Here is an 18,471-nt window from a genome sequence, read left to right on the forward strand (position 1 = left end):
TGGGACCTCCCTGGTTAGCCAGGGCTCTTGGCTAATAATGGTGAGTGCCTTGGTGAACACACTGCCATCTCCTTAAGCACACTTGGTGGATCCTATCTGGTCCCCATAGACTTGTGCACATGTAAGTGGCACAATAGGTCATCAACCACTTGTTCCTAGATTGTGGGGGCTGTTTTCTTCTCACTGTCTCTGTCTTCCAGTTGCAGATGCTGAACCATTATGGAGCAACTGGTGCTGCTGACAAATCCTGAGGCAAAGCAGACGTTCAGCATATCAGCCTTTTCCTTGTCTGTGGTCACATGGTTCCCTCCCACATTCTGTAGTAGGTAGAGATTCTCCCTACCTCTTCCTTTACTGTTAAAATACTTCAAAAAGCTCTTTTCATCAGATTTAATGATATTGGCCAGATTGAGTTTTAGTTGAACTTTAGCCTGTCTAGTTTTCTCCCTGTAGATCCTTGCAAGAGCCTTGTACTCTTCCTGAGTTGCCTGCCCCTTCTTCCTTAGCCAGTTGGCTTTCCTTTTCTTCCGACCTTCTACACAAAGCTTTTTAATTAGCTAGGCCAGTCTTCGGCTGTGCTGGCTCTTCTTCCTATGTAGCATAACTTCAGGAGACTTAGATTCAAGTTTACAGATTGTTTTAAATAAAAATTATTATATCATTAAAAAAAAAAAAAAAAAAAAAGCTTTCCTGCATTTGATAGCAAAAGGACCACTTGAGTACTTTGAGTACTGTGTACAAAAGGACATTGAGGCCCTGGAGTGGGGCACAGAAGGTCAATGAAGCTGGTGAGGGGTCTGGAGAACAAGTGTTCTGAAGAGCAGCTAAAGGAACTGTGGCAGTTTAGTCAGGAGAAAAGGAAGCTAAGGGGAGATGTGTGCTTTCTGCAACTACCTGAAAGGAGGTTATAATGAGGTGGGGGATCAGTTCTTCTCCCTGGTAATAAGTGGTAGAAGAGGAAGTTTAAATTGGACATTAGAATAAATGTTTTCACTGAAAGGGTTTATCAAACATTGAAACTGGCTTCCCAGAGACATGTTGGAATCCTTGTTCCTGAAAGTGTTTAAAAGATGCATAAATGTGGTGCTAAGTGACACAGTTTACCACCAGACTTGTTAGACAATGTTTAGACTTGATAATATTAAAGGTCCTTTCCAAGCAAAACAATTTGTGATTCTATGATAAAGGCCTGCAAAAAGATTAAGTTGTTTTTTTTTTTTTTTTCCTGTTGATGTACTATGGTAATGTCTCTGTGTTAATGTGTTTCTCCAGACTAGAACAGGACAGAGTAGCTTTCCGATTCTTTCTTTTCTTTTCACTGAAAATTCATAGATTTTAATCTTTCTACAAAACAAAGCAACTATTCAGAGGCAAGCACAGTTGACCTAATTAAGCATTTCTTGTGTAGTATTTTGTTACCCTATCATCCTCATGGAAACATCTTCAGAAATTCTTGGTTTGTTTTTAATTATGGGTAGCTACTTTTTACAATTTGTGTACTGCACGGAAATAATGATAATATATTATCTTTGCAGAGTTAGAATTCCCTGCTTCAATTTGAGGCACATCAAATCCTAGGAGATCTGATTTGCTTGTCCAGGCTTTGTAAAGCTGTCTGTGAGCAGCTATAGTCCTAACTAAGCTGCCATCATTATTTCCATTTATGCAAAGCTGTGATGTCTTGAACGAGAATGAAGTTAGAAAGAGCATGGTCTAATGAAATTAGTTCTGTTCTGTAGTAAAGCATACTCTGTGTGTGTTTATGTGAAAGACAGAAAAAATGCAGTGATTATGTTCAAGGCTTGGATCAATGTGATGCACCACATTTTATTTTACAATAGTGTGCTCAGACCTATCTGCACTCTGAGACAGTGGGAGGAGGTAGTTGTCATCCTGCCAGTGTGTTTTAAAGCATCAAAGAGAGTCTGATTTAGTTTCAAGGTCCTGCACTAAGGAGAAGATTAATAAAAAAACAAGATGGGTTGTATGGTGAAGTTATTGTAGAAGAAGAAGTGTCAGTTTTCCATAAATGATCATGAGAAAAACAAAGCCTTATTAAAGAATCCATAACTGCAGTTGTGTTTTTTTTTTTGGTGGGGGATTGTGTCTGAAAGGCTGAGATTTTTCCAGCATGTGTTTGCCCGGTTATGGTAGCTGATAGAGTGGGCAAGGTTGTTTTGTCTGCACAGTGGCTGCTCACTGTAAATTACCCTTGATGAGTCTCCAGGAGTGATTGTACTGTTGGTGGTATTCATGAACCTCAGAGACAGTGTTATCCCAAAACCAAGGTTGTTTACCCAGTATGGAAAAGTCAATGCACTCTGTGTGCAGAAAAGCATGCTAAGTGGTAATTCCACAAATCTAGGCCCCCTATTAGCTCAAACAACAGTAATTATCTGCAGTACCAATAACAAATTATATAGATGATTGGTTATATGATTTTATATGACATAAATCTTCACACAAATGCTTCAACAATTACTTAATTCATTATACTAAGGTGGTCCTGCATTTACATATAAATTCTCATCCTAAAGATGTGTCATTTTATTATTATGCATGGGACAACTAAATGGTTTGATCTCTGTCCATAGCTCTTTGATTTATGTCCAGAGGCTGTAATGTGGCATTATCCACAAAACTTGTCAGGCTCTTACTGTCTTTATGTACTGCTGCTAATTACTGCTCCTTGTTTCTGGTTATTTTAACCTTTGAGGCCATCCTGTCTTTTAGTCTTTAAGGCCTGTCATTCCTGTTATCCTAGCTTCAGACTAGTTCATGATAAGCTTATTCACCCTGAAAGTTTTTAACTCTTTTCTTCCAACATCAATAGTAAAGGGATTTAAGAAACTTGCTCTCCTCGTTGCTGCCTTTGCTGGCTATGACTGACGTGGCTCCTACGGTCACAAGGGTGCCTGCATGGACAGTCTCAAGTTGCGGATGCTTAGTGATGTCTGGTGAGCTCCATTTATTGGTTTTGCTGAACATAACAGCTCTCTAAGATGAACTGTGAAACCTGTCATGTCCACTGTAGTGCTGCATTTGTAAGCTGTTGAAAGCGTTACCGTATGTGCTTGTGGAGGTCCCCTGATGTAAACAAATATCACAGCAGTGTCAAGCAACAGGGGCAAATTCAGAAACATGGGCAACACCAAGCTAGTTTATCGAAGTATGCTGGCCACCTACAGCGGAGGCCTTTGGCGGTCACAGTCCAGCGTGCTCCATCTTTTGCTAAAATCACTGGTTAGTGGACGTAGATTATGTGAAAACACCCGTGAGGACACAGTTACGTGATGTCATCAGATGAGAAGATCTGACTAGCTAGCCTGCCCGGCCACGCACACGAACATGCACACGCTCGTGCCGCTGCGGCCGCAGTAGCGGCGCCGGCCCTGCCTCAGGGCCGCCACCCGCTGGCGGCCGCGGTGATGGAACGGCAGGTGTGGGCGAGTGGCGACTAATCTCAGCTCCGCGTCCCGAGCCGCACACCGCATTGGTCAGCGAGCTGGCACTGGCCGTGCCGGCGCTGTGCATTAATTGGCCGTAGCCCCACAACAGGGGCTGGGCAGAGGCTAAAAGCATGATTGGTTGCTCACTCTCGCCGTTCTTTAGCATTGGTCGCACGTATTGGTGGGGTGGGCTTGGCGGCGTTTATAGGTGGTGGCTGCGGGGCCGCTTGAGGCTCCGAAGCTTGATTGGCTGCCGTGACTCGGCGAGGGGTGGGGCGACAACAAAGGTGCAGTGCTCTGGCTAGTGCGGAGTTGGGGCTCAGGCTGTTGTGGTGCGTTTTCTGTCGTGGTGCTTCTGAGTTGTGCGCTTTGTTCCAGCCCTGCGCAGCAGCAGCAGCTCCGGGAGCCGGCACCACAGCGCAGCTCCGCGGGCGCGAGGCAGCCGTTCGCGGGAATGATGAAGGGGAGGGTGGGCAGCTCAGTGGCTGCCGTCATGCAGGAGAACTTCGGATGCTCCGTTGCCAACCGCTTCTGTCATCTCCTGGACGACGAATCGGACCCCTTCGACGTCCTTCGCGAGGCTGAACGGCAGCAGCAGCAGCAACGCAAGAAACGCAACGAGGCAGCTGCGACTGCTGCTGCTGCCGCCGGGAGAGCCGGTCCCAGTGGCAGGGCAAGCAGCGGCAAGAGAGAGCCCCAGAAGGAGCGTAAGCAGCCTGGGAGTTCCGCCGCGCCTGCTACTCCGTCGCAGACCGGTACGCTGGCAGCGCTTCCTCAGCGAGGTGAGACCGGGGGCGGCGCGGGTCGAGTTGGCGGGCCTGTTGGGCGAGCTGGTGGTGTTCCTGAAGAGGGGAGAAGGCCTCAGTGGCGTGGTTCTGGTGCAGACAGCGTGGTCTCTGCAACTCTGCGTGGCTCCGCGATTGCCTGACCTCTTGGCAGCCGTGGTGTTGCCGTGAGCTCGCTTGTTAGTAGCAATCAAAGCAGGCCTGAGAAATCCCAGTTTAGTGTGAGTTTGTCTTTGTGAATGTGTGCCTGAGAATCCCTTGGAAAAACAAGCGGCAGTTGAAGCATTATTCTGGGTGGCCGTATTTGGGCACACTTCATACGCGGTGTTACAGAGCTCTCCCAGCCTACGCAGGAGTGTTCAGAAAGGAACCAGGCCTTTGGAATTGTAAATGAAAACTTTGGAAATAGTCCTAAGAAGATAATAAGAAAGCCTTAATGTTTCTGCCGTAGCATCTCTAGTTTTAGGGCTGGTTTTAGTATCTCTGTTGTTGCATTTCACTGCTTGTCGTCTTGGTTGTTTGATGTTTGCTGCTTCAGCACTTGTTTTATAGCACTTAAGCTTCTTCAGGTTTTGTACCGTGTCCAGGGATCTGTGCTTACTTTGCCATAATTTATGTAATTATTTGATGCCAACATCTTTGTATTAAAACATGGTCTTTGGGTGAGCTCCGTAGTGTTCAAGAATGGTCTAGTTGTTTGTCAGCTGCTAGATTTTGGTAAGTGTTTGGGAGAATAGAGACTCGGTTGGCTTTTGTGTCGTATGACTTCTCTTTGCAGCCTGAGACTTTGCTGGGCTGTAGCTTCTTGAATTCAGATGTGTTATTCTGAATGCGATGTTTTTCCAGAGCTGATAATGAGCTTCAGGTTGCTGCTCCTAGTTGTCTGTATGTATCTTAAATATACAGGTTCTGAGTGTAATTTTGTGGTAACACACAGTGACCCTGTGGAGTGTCTTTGGCAATTTTCAGATACCTTGATACTAAGAAACCCAGTTTCCTCATCAGGCATGTAAGTCTTGTTTTAGTTTCCTGCTAACTTAAGCCAGTAGTCTTTTCTCCATTTTCTGTTCCCTTTGTGAAAGTGAATTAATATCTGTCTTGGGTTATCTACTCTGAAAAATGTCACCCTTCATGCTTTAAAGAAAGTGGCTGAATTGTGTGCATTGTTTGTCTTTGGCTTGTCCGTGAGGGATTATGAGTGCTCAGTGTGCTAAACCAAGGCACAGAGTTGATAGTCTTGTCTGCATGTTCCTCCTTCGGATGTGTTCTGGCAAGCCTGTTCTGAAGTACAGGGATCACCCTCTAACTTAGGACGAATGCAGGGATGGTGTAAGCTGACAGAGCAAGTGGCAGCTTGGGGAAAAACTAGTTTTTTTTGGAAGAGCAGGGGCAGCTTGTTATTTAGTCCATACAATTTTGATTTGTTATACAAGATTGAACCAGCAAGCTTTCAGAATAGAAGATTAAGAGAACTATGAGTTTAATGGTTTAGAATAAGCAAGCCCTCAGGAAGAGGTCCTCTTCTCAGCTGAATTAAGCATAAAACTTCTCATGATGGACATATTGCCCCCAGCGACAAACTACCCAAATCCCACCACCAAACAAACAAAAAAAAATCCAGCAAAACCTACATGCCAACCTAAAAAGGATTGTTGTTTTCAGTGTTGATATGGTTTGGGTCTTTTTTAGAGGGAGTTAAGCTTGAAATCTAATTTTATCTTACTGAACAGGCCTTAGACACCATAAGCAACCAACCCAGCTAAATCAGATCCTGGTGTTACAGGTGAAATGACAAAATTCAGTCTGTGCTGTACTAGTGTTCACAGAATCATCCTGGATCAGCCCAGGTTGGAAGGGACCTGGGAGGATTGTCCGTTTCAGCCTTTCCTGGAAAAGGTAGCATAGAAGATACTGTCAAGCACTCTATCCATTTTCATCTTGAAACCTTCACTGAGGGAGAACTCCACCTAAGGAAGTTACGCCAGTGAGTGATTATTGTCAGTTTTTTTTCTGATACTGATGTTGAAACCTCTCTTTGCTCAGCTTGTACTTGTCTTCTGTCTTCTGCATGCAGCTCGTTTGTGAAGAGAGCTTCTGTCCCCTTTCATCTGCCTTTCAAGTTTTAGAATGCTGTGATGTTGCCCCCACTGATCCTGCAATACAGTTTTACCATAGTCTGAGAGACTTTTTTGGTGTTATGTTTTGATGTTAGAGTGGAAGGTTTACTCACAAAGTTCTGTAAGTCCACATTTTTTTTCTTCACTGCCTTCTCCAGAGGAGTTTTTACTTAAGTTCTGTAAAAGTTTAATTTGAAACAAACCTTCTGAGTGCACTTTGACAGATAATTCAGTGCTTTGACCTTTAGAAACCAAGCTATTTATTATGAACTGATACATCTGTAAGGAGACTATTTTAATTTTTAAGAAGATGGTCTCCTATCTCATAGCCTACCAAATCCTGCACTCCTGACTTCAATGATGTAATTTTTCTGTTTTACTGATACTGTTATGATTTTTAGAGTGTATGCTGAGGATTTGTGTGAGGTTATTTGTATGTATTAGAGCTCTTGTAATTGCACCACTTAATGTTAGCTCAGTTCACTCTTAGCACAGTGGCGAAACTACATATGCCAGCTCTTTATTCAAAAGACCCAGTTGCAGAGCTTGCATTCTTTGCTGGTCCAGGCAAATTAGATTTGTTGAGCATGCAGTAATAACCTCTGTTCTGTTGAGATCTCTAAACCTTTGTTGCTAATACTTCTAAAAGGTTTTCTTCTTTCATGTACATTTGATGGCTCATGTAACATTTAGATGCAATTCCTGAGTATGACGTTTAGTTTTTTTAGCTTAATATGGCAGAGAGTGTTTCTGGGGAATTTTGTACTGACTGTCATGTTATTTTTTAATAATTTCTTCCAGTGTCATTCTTTCAGCTACACAGTCATCAGGACTGTCCAGAGAAAAAGCTGCACCAGGCTGTTCTATAATTGAGTACTGGCACAAGTGAAAATTAAATACCAGTCTATCTCCATGTGCCTTTCTTTTGTGGACTGCAATGCAGTAGCTGAAGCTTTTTGTTTGCTTGGTTAGTGTTTTGTTCTCTGTTTTGGAATACTGTGGTATAATTTTGCAGATTGTGTAATTAGGCATGCTGTAGTTCACAAAACTATTTGTTTTAAATTAAAATCACATGGACAAACATATGCAAAGGGGTGGAAGTAAGGTTGTTCAGTCTTAAATCAGCTGTACTTTGAAATACTGTACTGTTTTCAGTTGAGCAGCTTTATAGTAAAAGATCCATTTGTCCATGTATAGGTGTTAATGTGTTACTGAGATGGTAATGAAGCAGTGTCTTTGCATGCAACTGTTTCTTCACTTCTACTTTTTCTCACTCCAGACCAACCAGAGTAGTATTTCTGTTAGTTTTGTACTTACTTAACGTCTCATTAAATTGTTTCCTGAGACTCAGATGTCTTCATTCAAAAATGATCTGTTGAAAGCAGAGGAAGAAGGGACTCTTGGAATAAGTGGAAATAGATTTGAGTTTAGGAGCAGTGATTGTGCTGCTGTTAGCTTTGTTTTAACATCTATAAGGCAGCTGAAACTTGTCTGAAATGAGAAATGTTAAGCACAGCTTAAATTCTTGATTTTTGTGTGTATGTAGGTGCATCGGAAGTCTATGCTGAAAGATCCATGAGAGGGATAAGTAACTGAAATTTGCTGGTACAAAGGTTTATTTAGCTCAACAGAAGAAGAGGTGTAGAGGAGTGACACAAATTATGTTGTAAATGAGCTAAAAATGACAGAAGAACTTAGAGCTGCTGCTGTACTCTTAACAGTCCAAATGACTCCATTTCCAATTGCCATCTAAGAGAAAAGCAGTATTGGTAATTACTGAGGTAGCAGTAGCAATGAAAATAGAGAATTTTTATGCTTTTCAAAGTATCACACCTTCCCATGTCTTGAAGTGTCTACTCTTTTGGTCACCTCAAAGACATTAAAACTGGAAAAACACACTAAAAGGCACTTTGGGTAGATTTTTGTGGGATAAGGAGAGAATGATTTTTCTACAGAGACCACTTGATCTGTGTCTCTTAGTGTAGGGTGAACTTGATATATCAAAGCATGTATCTATTCAGACAACAGCCTGGGTAAGGACACAGTAGCCCATCTATGGATCCATACTGTGTAGATCAGTCCTTAGAGTCTTTGATTCAGAAAAGTGTTAAAGATGGGTTTCCAAGTGGAAAGTATTTTTTCCTTGCCTTTTTATTTCTTTACATATATACTGTAAGATGTACATGTCTTTCATTTGGCTGCTATGGTTGCTGCATCCTAACTTAATGAAAACTGCATTCAGTTTGCCCTTGTCTTGTGTGTGCTAGTATGGCAAAACGTCTTCATCACAGGCTACATTTGCAGAAATGAACTATTAATGGAATTGTCTCATTGGGTTGGAATATTGCCTATTTTAGTGGTATGACTTGCTTTCACCTTGTGAGAACTTGAAACACTGGTGTTGTCAGATGGATTTTTAGGTCAAAACAAAAGGCTTCAGTGCTCTTTGAAGCAGTAGCCTCCCTCAGCCTGTGAACTAAATGTCAGCTGCCACCCTCACTTGCTGTGCCCCTTACATAAGGGAATGGGAGAAACAGGAAGATTGCTGGTTTAGCTTGTAGTCTCTGATAGCAGTTGCAGGTTGGGCTGCTTGTGGTGTTTATCTGCTGCCTGTAAAACCTGTGTTTTCCTGAAAACTAAAATCTTTAGAAGGTTGGAACATGTCTTAGGGCCAGTAAAGAGCCCACAAAACCTAGGAAACTACCAGATGTTTGAGTACAGATAGGGATGGAGAAACTTGCTTGGAGCTAGATGAGAGTATTTCAAAGGCAGATAGATTTTGTTGTGTTGTTTGAAATACATCTATTAAAACAGGTATTCAGCATTTGGGAAACTGGACAGTGCAGGTCTTAAAAATGAATTTTCTGCATTTTCAATTGTGAGTTCTGTGATAGAAGCTTATTAAACATTTTTTAAAGCTCTTTCTATCTAAATGCTGCAGTGTAAGCAAAACAAGTACTGATAATAAAGTATTATTATGAGGAAAATAAAAACTACCTGACTACATCTGTATGATTTTGAGTTTTAACAGCTTATAGAACTGGCCTTTTCTTCTTTAGTGCATCTAGTACTTTGTAACTTTTGTGTTTATGTCTTTCTAATAATAGCTCTGCTTCTGAGTGGAGAGGAAAAAAAATTAAAAAGCTGTCTTTGAAGCAGTTTAAACATCAAGAGTTCTTTTCGGATTCCTCTGTTTAAAAAGTAAAGTGACAGGCAACTCAGCCGACAGACTAGGCTGTTCCAGTAACTTCCTAGAGAAGCAGGTATGACGTGGGAAATAGTGGGCAGTGTTTTCACAGAATGTTAGAGGTTGGAAGGGATCTCTAGATAGAGACCAATGCCTCTGCCAAAGTAGGATTACCTAGGGCAGGCCACACAGGAACACATTCAGGTGGGTTTTGAAAGTCTCCAGACAAGGAGACTACGCAGCCTCAGGCAGCCTGTTCCAGTGCTCTGTTATGCTTTTTGTAAGGAAACTTCTCATATTGAGGTGGAATCTCAGGTGTTCCAGCTTGTACCCGTTGTTCCTTGTTCTGTCATTGGGCACCACTGCCAAGATACTCATCACCTTCATCCTGATACCCACCCCTCAGGTATTTATAGACATAAGATTCCTTCTCGGCCTTCTTTTCAAGACTAAACAGCCCCATCTCTTACAGTCTTTCTTCACAAGAGAGATGTTCAAGTCCCCGTATTATCTTTGTACCTCTACAGTGAATTCTCTCCAGTAGATTCCTATCTCTTGAACTGAGGAGCTGTGATGGTTTGGATGTTAACCACTCCCCCCTTCCCCCCTCCACCCCCCATTAAGAAAATCACCCAGACTAGACTCAGACAGATGGAAATTAAGGAATGAAGCTGTATTTACAGCTTAGCACAATGTACAAGCATATATAAAGTTATACAAATTAAAAGTAACACAAACACAATACCCCTCCTAGAAAGAGTGCCCAAGAGGGCTCCCAACCCAAACCTCCTTCCCTCTCCCTTCAGAAATAACCAGATCAACCCATGTATATCTCCTGTGATAAATCTGGAGATCTGAGGTGAGATGTCAAAACCAAAAACAAACAAAAAAATGACAAGGAAGTTAGAGGAAAAAGGGATTAGGCGAGTTAGAGTTAAAGACAGTCAGCCAGAGACCAGGCTGCCAGAAAGAAGGCACAGCCTGAAGAGAAGGTTGAGTTCTCTGTGTGTGTGAAGTCCCCATCTTATCTATATTTTGACTAGTTGCATTTCTCAGCAGAAGAATGGTGCTAAAGGTTACTGTTGTTTTTTTTCTTTCTTTTCACAGCTCAGGTTGTAATTTCTCTCAGTAAAAATTAGCCTCAAACCTTCACAGGAGCCCAAAACTTGACACAGCATTCCAGGTGTGATCTCACTCATAGGTGACATAAAGGGGGAGGAGAACCTTGTTAGACCTGCTGGACACTGGTTTCTTGATGCACCCCAGGATACCATTGCCCTCTTGGCCACAAGAACACATTGCTCTCCCATGGATAACTTGCTGTCTACTAGAACTCCAAGGTCTTTCCCCATGAGGCTACTTTCCAGTAGGAAGCCACCTATTTTGTATTGGTGCCTGTATTCAGTTGTATACAGTTTACAGCTGTAACTGTAGACTCGGGAAAACCACCTTAGAGAGGGATTTGGCTTGGCAACTAGGAAAGAGAAATGTTGTGTTTTCAACATGATGTTTGTAAGACTGTATGTAGATGATGCGCAAAACTCCAGAATTTGTTTGTAATTTTGAAGTTAACCTGCATACTAGTCTGAATAGTCAAACAGACTGACTTGATTTGGAATAATTTGACAAGGCAGGAATTACAAAAATATTTTCCTGAAAAGCCCCGCCTCAAAACTATATCTAATACTAGTTAAATTTTATTTCCAGGTTCTGATTTGGTTGGGAATTTTTGTGAGGGTGCTTATGGGCAGTTTTAGTCATTTAGGAGAGTCAGAAAATGGAAAGGGCTAAGCCTCAAGATAGCTTTACCTCGCATAGAAATCAGAGGCAGAGCAGAGCCCTAGGAAAAAGCAGAGAGCACCGGCTTTACTCACAAGAGCAGAGTAAGAATTTGCAGGCAGTCCCTGGATCTCCTTTGCGGCCGCGTCTGGAAACTGCAAGTTATAATCCAACTGGGGAACCGTGCAGTATAAATTCAATGCAAATGGAACCTGCTAAAGTCTGTCTTCCACGAGGCAGATTTCATGGAGCAGCACTGCCTTAGCAGTGAAGGGAAAGCTGCACTGCTGGCGTGTTCCTGCTGACAGTGACAGTTTACAGCAGAAACAGTGTTGTTCCAGCTCAGGAGTAGGGAGCAGGAAGCCAGGATACACAGGTCCAAGGACAAGCTGTGTCCCGAGTGCTGCAGAAAAATCTCTCCAAATAGAACTGCATGGACCAAATGGATCAAATGGACCTGCATGCGCTTTCTGGTCACTTGAAGTCTTTCCTAGACAATGTGTCCAGTGCCGATGTATACTAGGCATGAAGAATCCAGCCAGTGACAGTCCCAGATTGCTGTGCGGGCTTTCCCTTGAGTGACCACATGTGTGCGAGCGGCAGGAAAAGGGCGTCTTTTGTCTTTTCCTGTTCAAACCTGCAGGAGGAGGGGAAAGCCGTTTTGCACCTTGCCTTCCACCATTCAGACCTCTGCTGACAGAGTAGGGGGAAGCGACTTTGGAGCACCCCGCGGCACAGACAAAATGGGATGTACTTGGGAAGGTGGCTAATAAGCATTCAGAGCATACCCCAAATATTCGAGTGAAAGCTCTAACGGCAGCGCTGCACAAGATTGCTCATGGCTTGTTTTTGTGGATTTTTTCTGCGTTTTGATTTGTTTTGTTGTTGGGTGTTTGTTGTTTTTCTCAAAGCGTAGGTGGCAGTTCAGCTCCCTAAGAATGTCTGTGTTGGAATAGGCGTATATTAGAAGATTAAAATCAGATTGCTTATGCTATCATTAATGTCAAGCTCCATCTTAATTTACCCTTATATGCAAAGTTGAAAGTTGCTGGTGTTTGGACTGACTCATGAGCAAGTCACAAGCTTATGCCTCGAGGATGACTTGGCTTATAGAGGTGTAGTTTATGCATGCTGTTTTAATCTACTGCTGCATGTCTGTCAAACCAGTCAATGTTTTTGTACAGGTAGTAAGTGCCACAGGTTCTATCACTTACATTGTTCTAGGATTTAAAACCCCTCTGCAGTAATTGCAGCCACCTGTTAGAAACAGAGTGTTGTAAGATGCATTTCCTGTTGCCCCATCCCCAGTCCAGGGTTCCATTTGATGCATGTATGCATGAATTCCAGAAGTGCAGAGCGTAAGAGCACCTTAGAAGTCCTCTGTAGCATTGCAGAATCCCCAGCATCACAGTGTCTGTAACAGAACCTCAGAGCATCTGTAATAGAAGTAGCTAACAGAATCCCTAGCTGAATGCCCCCACTCTCTGAAGTTGCTGATTTTTATATGGTTTTGGTTAAGTGGGTCATTGTGAAAGATAATAGAATTCAGCCTATATACAAGCTAAATTATGACCCTGTAAAGGTGGTAAAAGTACTGTAGTGGGTTTGGGCTGAGCTGGGGTTAATTCCCCTCAAAGCATCTTTCTAGTGCTGTACTTTGTGTGCTGTAGCTGAGTGTTGATAACACATCAGTGTTTTGGCTGCTGCTGAGCTGAGCACCCAGGGTGGTTTTTTTCCAACATCTCTCCACTGCAAGAGTACGCTGAGAGGACACAGCCAAGCCAGCTGACCCAGACTGGCCAAAGGGATATCCCATGCCATATGATGTCAGCTCAGATGTAAGAACAAAGTGAAAGAAGGAAGTCTGGGGAGATTCATCCATGGCATCTGTCCTCCAGAGGAACTACCAAGCATAGAGAGCCCTGTTTCTCTGAGACCGAACATCATCTGCTGATGGGAAGTAGAGGCCTACATCTCTCTCTGCTCTGCTTTCCATTCAGTCTATTGCTTTGCTTCTTGTTGTTATTAAATTTCTCCTATCTTAAAACTGACTTTTGTATTTTCCCTTCTTCACTGTCCATTTAAGAAGGGGAGTGATAGAGTGGCTTTGGTGGGCATTTGGCCTCCAGCCAGGGCCAAACCACCACAAATAGCTCCCTATAAAGAAACATGTCCCATGTCTCTGAAGGTGCAGCTTCTGAGGGATGTTTTCTAATGGCACTCTCACAATGTTTTGTTTTGATAAACATGTTTGCAGCTTGTAGTTCTTTGCACTGAAAACATAGAGCTGACTGCTTTCTCTAGCATAGTCGGTCAGTGCTAGTGACATGTAATACACTGATGTGCACATGGGGAAGAACAGTCCAATGATCAGTGTAGGTTGGGAACAGACCTGCTGAAGAGCAATAAAGGGAAGAAGGGCTTAGGAGTCCTGGTGGATAGAAGGATGGCCATGAGCCAGCTGTGTGCTCTTGTGGCAAGAAAGGCCAGTGCCATTCTGGGGTGTATTAGAAGGGGTGTGGTTAGTAGGTCGAGGGAGGTTCTCCTTCCCCTCTGCCCTAGTGAGGCCTCATCTGAATATTGTGTCCAGTTCCAGGCCCCCAGCTCAAGGAGGACAGGGAGCTGCTTGAGAGAGTGCTGCAGAGCCACAAAAATGATTAAGGAAGTTGAACATCTTCCTTATGAGAAAACACTGAGGGAGCTGGGGCTCTTTAGCTTGGAGAGGAGGAGACTAAGGGGTGATCTCATTAATTTTTGTAAGTACGTGAGGGGTGAGAGTCAGGAGGATGGAACCAGGCTGTTATCAGTGATGCCTGGTGACAGGACAAGGGGCAATGGGTAGAAGTTGAGGCATTGCAGGTTCCATGTGAACCTGAGGAAGAGCACTGAAACCAGCTGCCCAGGGAGATTGTGGAGTCTCCCTCTCTGAAGGCACTCAAGAACCATCTGGATGTGTTCCAGTGTGATCTGCTCTCGTGATCCAGCTCTGGCAAGGGGGCTGGACCAGATCGTTCAAGGTCCCTTCCAGCCCCTGACATTCTATGATTCTATATCTGTCAATAAGACTTGTTTTGAAGTACTTTTAAGAGGTACTGAGTAACAGAATGAGATACTATTTTTAAAATTACTTCTACATCTTCCTTTTTTTTTTTTTTGGCAATGTTTTACTAGCTTTAAAAGCTCTTTGACTCAAGATGAAATTAAAGTTATTACTAAGTATGTTGGAGAGGTGGTCTCTGGCTGCTGTAGTCATTCCAAGTTATGCTGTTTAGACTGATGTAGAATGATAGAATCATAGAATTGTTCTGGTTGGAAAAGACATCTTAAGGTAGTACAGTTGTCAAGACCGTTATGGCCATTAACACAAATCCAAAGGTGCCATATCTGCACCTTTTTTAACACACACAGAGATGGTGACTCTACCACCTCTGTGGGCAACCTGTTCCAATGCCTGAGCACTCTAGCAGTAACTAAATGTTTACTAATATCCTTCTAAACCTTCTGTGGTACAGTTTGAGGCCATTTTCTCTTAGCCTAGCACTACTAGGGAGAGGACACTGACTCCACTTCACTACAGCCTCTCTTCAGGTAGTTGTAGAAAGCAGTGAGGCCTCCCCTCAGCCTCCTCATCTCCAGACTAAACAATTCCAGTTCCTTCAGTTGCTCATTATAAGACCTGTTCTCCAGACCCTTCACCAGATTTGTCCTTTGATACACTTTGGCAACTTAAATGTCCTTCTTGTAGTGAGGGATCCGAAACTGAACAGAGTATTTTATGATGTGGCCTCACCAGTGCTGAGTACAGGGCACAATCTCTTCTGGTCACACTATTCCTGGTATAGGCCAGAATGCTGATGGTCCTCTTGACCATCTGAGCACGTTGCTGGCTCATGTTCAGCTGGCTGTCATCTGATGCCTCTGTGTTCTTTTCTGCTGCCTTTCCAGCTACTCTTCCCCAAGCCTGTAGCATTGCGGAGTTTGTGACCCGAGTGCAAGACCTGGTATTTAACCTTGTTAAACCTCGTACAGTTGGTATTGAGCCACTGATCAAACCTGTCCAGATCCCTCTGTAGAGTTCTCTTACCCTCAAGCAGAACAACACTCCTGCTCAGTTTGTTGTCATCTGCAAGCTTAATAAGAGTGTACTCAATCCTTCCTGTCATGGGTATCACTAAAGGTATTAAAGAGAACTAGCCCAAAACCAAGCCTTGGGAAACACAATTTGTGACTGGCCACCAACTGGATTTAACTCTCGTTTACCACTGACTGCTCTTTGGCTGAAGCTATCTAAGCCACATGCTATGTGTGTTTCTCAAAGAGAATGCTTTGGGAGACAGTGTCAAAGGCTTTACTAAAGTCTAGGTAAATGGCATCCACACCTTTTCCCTCATTCTGTAAGCAGGTCATGTCATGGAAGGAGATGGGGTTTGTCAAACAAGACCTGACTTTTATGAACCTGTGCTGGCTGACTGGGCCTGATCACCTGATTGCCCTGTGCATGATGCATAAAGGCACTCAAGATGATCTGCTCCACAATGTTTGGTGGCACTGAGGTCACACTGATGGCTCATTAGGTCCCGGAGTCCTTATCCTGGTATTTATTTTAGATAGTTGTCGTATTTTCCAATCTCCAGTTAGCTGGGACCTCCTCACTCATCCAGGACCCAGTGGAAATGATGATGATGCGAAGTGGCTTGGTGTTTCTAGCAGCACCCTCTGTGTATGGATGTATGCTGTCTAGCTCCATAAACTTGTGTACAACTGAGTGGTGCAGCAGGTCACTAACCATCTCTAGTATTATGGTGGTTTCATTCTGCTCCCTTCCCTGTGTTGCAGCTCAGGGTTCTGGATATTCCTTCAGCAACTGATCTTGTACTGAAGTCTGAAGTAAAGAAGGTACTAAGTTCCTCAGCTGTTTGCTCATCCTTAACCATTGTTTCCCTTCACTGCATCCTGTAAGGGATCAAGATTTGCCTTAAGTCTTCCTCTTGTGGCTAACGTATTTGTAGAAGTGTTTCATTTTCTCTAACAGATGAAGCCAGCTTAATTTCCAGTTGGGGTTTGGTCTCTCTAATTTTCTCCCTCCATAGCTTCATGATAACCGTGTAGTTCTCCCAAGTTGCTCACCCCCTTCTTTCAATGGCCATAAACTCTCTTTAGAATCTCGCTAAGCTAGAACCAAATCTTTCTGTACCCGCAGGCTGATCTTCGCTGCCAACTCCTCTTTCAACACACGAGAATGGCCTGCTGTAGGATGTATCAAACAGGGTGTGACATGGCCTGACCCGGCAGTGTGGCTTAAAAGGTGATTTCTGGGGAGGTGAGAACTCCCTTTCCTAATTTGGAAATCACGGCAACAGTTACACTGAAAGGCCGATGTGCACACTGTGCTCTGCGCAGCTGGAGGCAGTGCATCTCCTTCATGGAGGGTGATGGGGGAACAGCATCTTCCAAAGGTCCTCGTGTTTGCAGGGAGCTCAGTGGCTCTGCGTCAGTGACTCCCACTGCATTGCTTGCTCTGCATGGCCTGGGCAACTACCTCTGTCCACACTGCTCCACCAGCACCACACAACCCTCGCTAGTCCATTCATAACACTGCTCAGCTGGTGCTGCTGCAGTGAGCCCTCTTTGTCAAAGTGTGCGCCTGCTGCTGAGAACTTCATACTGTTCCAGTGATAATTGTATGAGCTGGATCCAGGGAATGGTGATATCTCTTCCCTTGTTCCTTCCCCTTCTTTTCCTTACCATTTTCTCTCTGCTCTGGCCCAATTTAGTAAAATACGTTCATTGACTGTTTGGCATCAGTTTACATTTATTTACTCCAAGGGCTTTGTTTGAATCCTAGTGTGGCCTCCCTTGCCAACCAGCATTGGTACAGGATAACCAGGCCGTGACACCTGTTTCTTTGTCTTTAAGACTTCCCTCTTGAGCTGTGTTCTACCTTCATGGCCTTTCAGGACTGCCTCCCGATGGACTCTGTCAACCAGTCTCCCAAACAGGCCACAGTCTGTCCAGTTGACAACCAGAGTAGCAGTTCCGCTAACCTTCAATAACTGATGTGCTAGTTTGAAGCTAGCTGGAATATTTCGGTGAGAAAAATCAGATTATAGGCCATGAAAAGGAAACAATGGTGATGGCTACTTCACTCATAAGCTTCCTGTAATGTATAAAATGAAGAACACAAGTAGAGATAACACAGTTGCTCTCTGGCTCTGGCAGCCTGCACTTCCCTCCCTAACCTGCTGTCTGTGTAAAATTTCTTTGCTGCCTAACCCTCTTGGCCAATTCTCCAAACTAACCTTGAACATAAGGTAAAGTCTGGGATAAGGTAGAGAGAGGGAAAGGAGATGGAAAGGTGGTTGGGAGCTCCTTCTGGGGACTCTGGTTTCTGGCAGGGGTATTGTGTTTCTGTATTACTTTAACTTGTATATTTCTGTGTATAGCTGTATTTATTGTAAATATCTGTAACACCCAAACCATCACAACTGAGAACTCTGCCAGTCTGTGATCACTGTACCCAAGATGGCCCCCAGTCATTGTAATGTTTCTTACAGCCATTGAGAGCCTTAAATAAATATAAATGGAAACTTGTATTTCAGTAGTATGTTTGGATCAAAAGAAGTAAAAATTAATTCAGAAATGAGTAGTCTTTTTCCCTAGCATTTCCAATTTTGAATTCACACTTGTGTAGTTGAGATGCATGTAAAGCAGACATGTTTACCAACAGCATGTGCAATTCTGTATTCTTTATTGTTTCACTCTGTAAAAAGAGTAAAATAGCCTGACTTAAAAGGCTTCTTCAGAAGCTGATTTCAAAAGTTGTTCTTAATCCACAGATGATATTGTAACTTTGGGCGTGCAATTATGCTTGCTGCTCTACAGATCAAGCAACTACAAACCCTGAGAAGAGAGAATTACTGTGTTGTATTGTCAAAGGTTTGTAGTTCAAAAAAGGGGTTGCTTCTGCAGCTCACACAAAACTGTCTTCTGTGTACAGATACCATTGTCACTACTGCATAACAAAAAGTTGTATCTACCACTCTATTCACAAAGTGGATAATTCTTTGATGTTTTCTTTTTAAAGATGGTGTTACTGAGTTCATGCTTGCCTAAGCTTTAATCAAAGATCTATGGGTATTTCTATGGAGCTACAA

General features: G+C 43.3%; 1 protein-coding gene across 1 annotated transcript in view; it reads left to right on the plus strand.

The window, feature by feature from the left end:
• The first annotated feature begins 3,680 nt into the window (after positions 1–3,680).
• Positions 3,681–18,471, plus strand: part of HABP4 (hyaluronan binding protein 4) — a 40,259-nt gene continuing 25,468 nt past the window's right edge. Inside the window, exon 1 of the mRNA XM_064140417.1 lies at positions 3,681–4,231. Coding sequence (XP_063996487.1) covers positions 3,904–4,231 — 328 coding nt within the window. The 5' untranslated portion in view covers positions 3,681–3,903. The remainder of the gene's footprint in view (positions 4,232–18,471) is intronic.

The sequence above is a fragment of the Pogoniulus pusillus genome, chromosome Z (genome assembly GCF_015220805.1).
Source record: "Pogoniulus pusillus isolate bPogPus1 chromosome Z, bPogPus1.pri, whole genome shotgun sequence".
Taxonomy (NCBI): Eukaryota; Metazoa; Chordata; class Aves; order Piciformes; family Lybiidae; genus Pogoniulus; species Pogoniulus pusillus.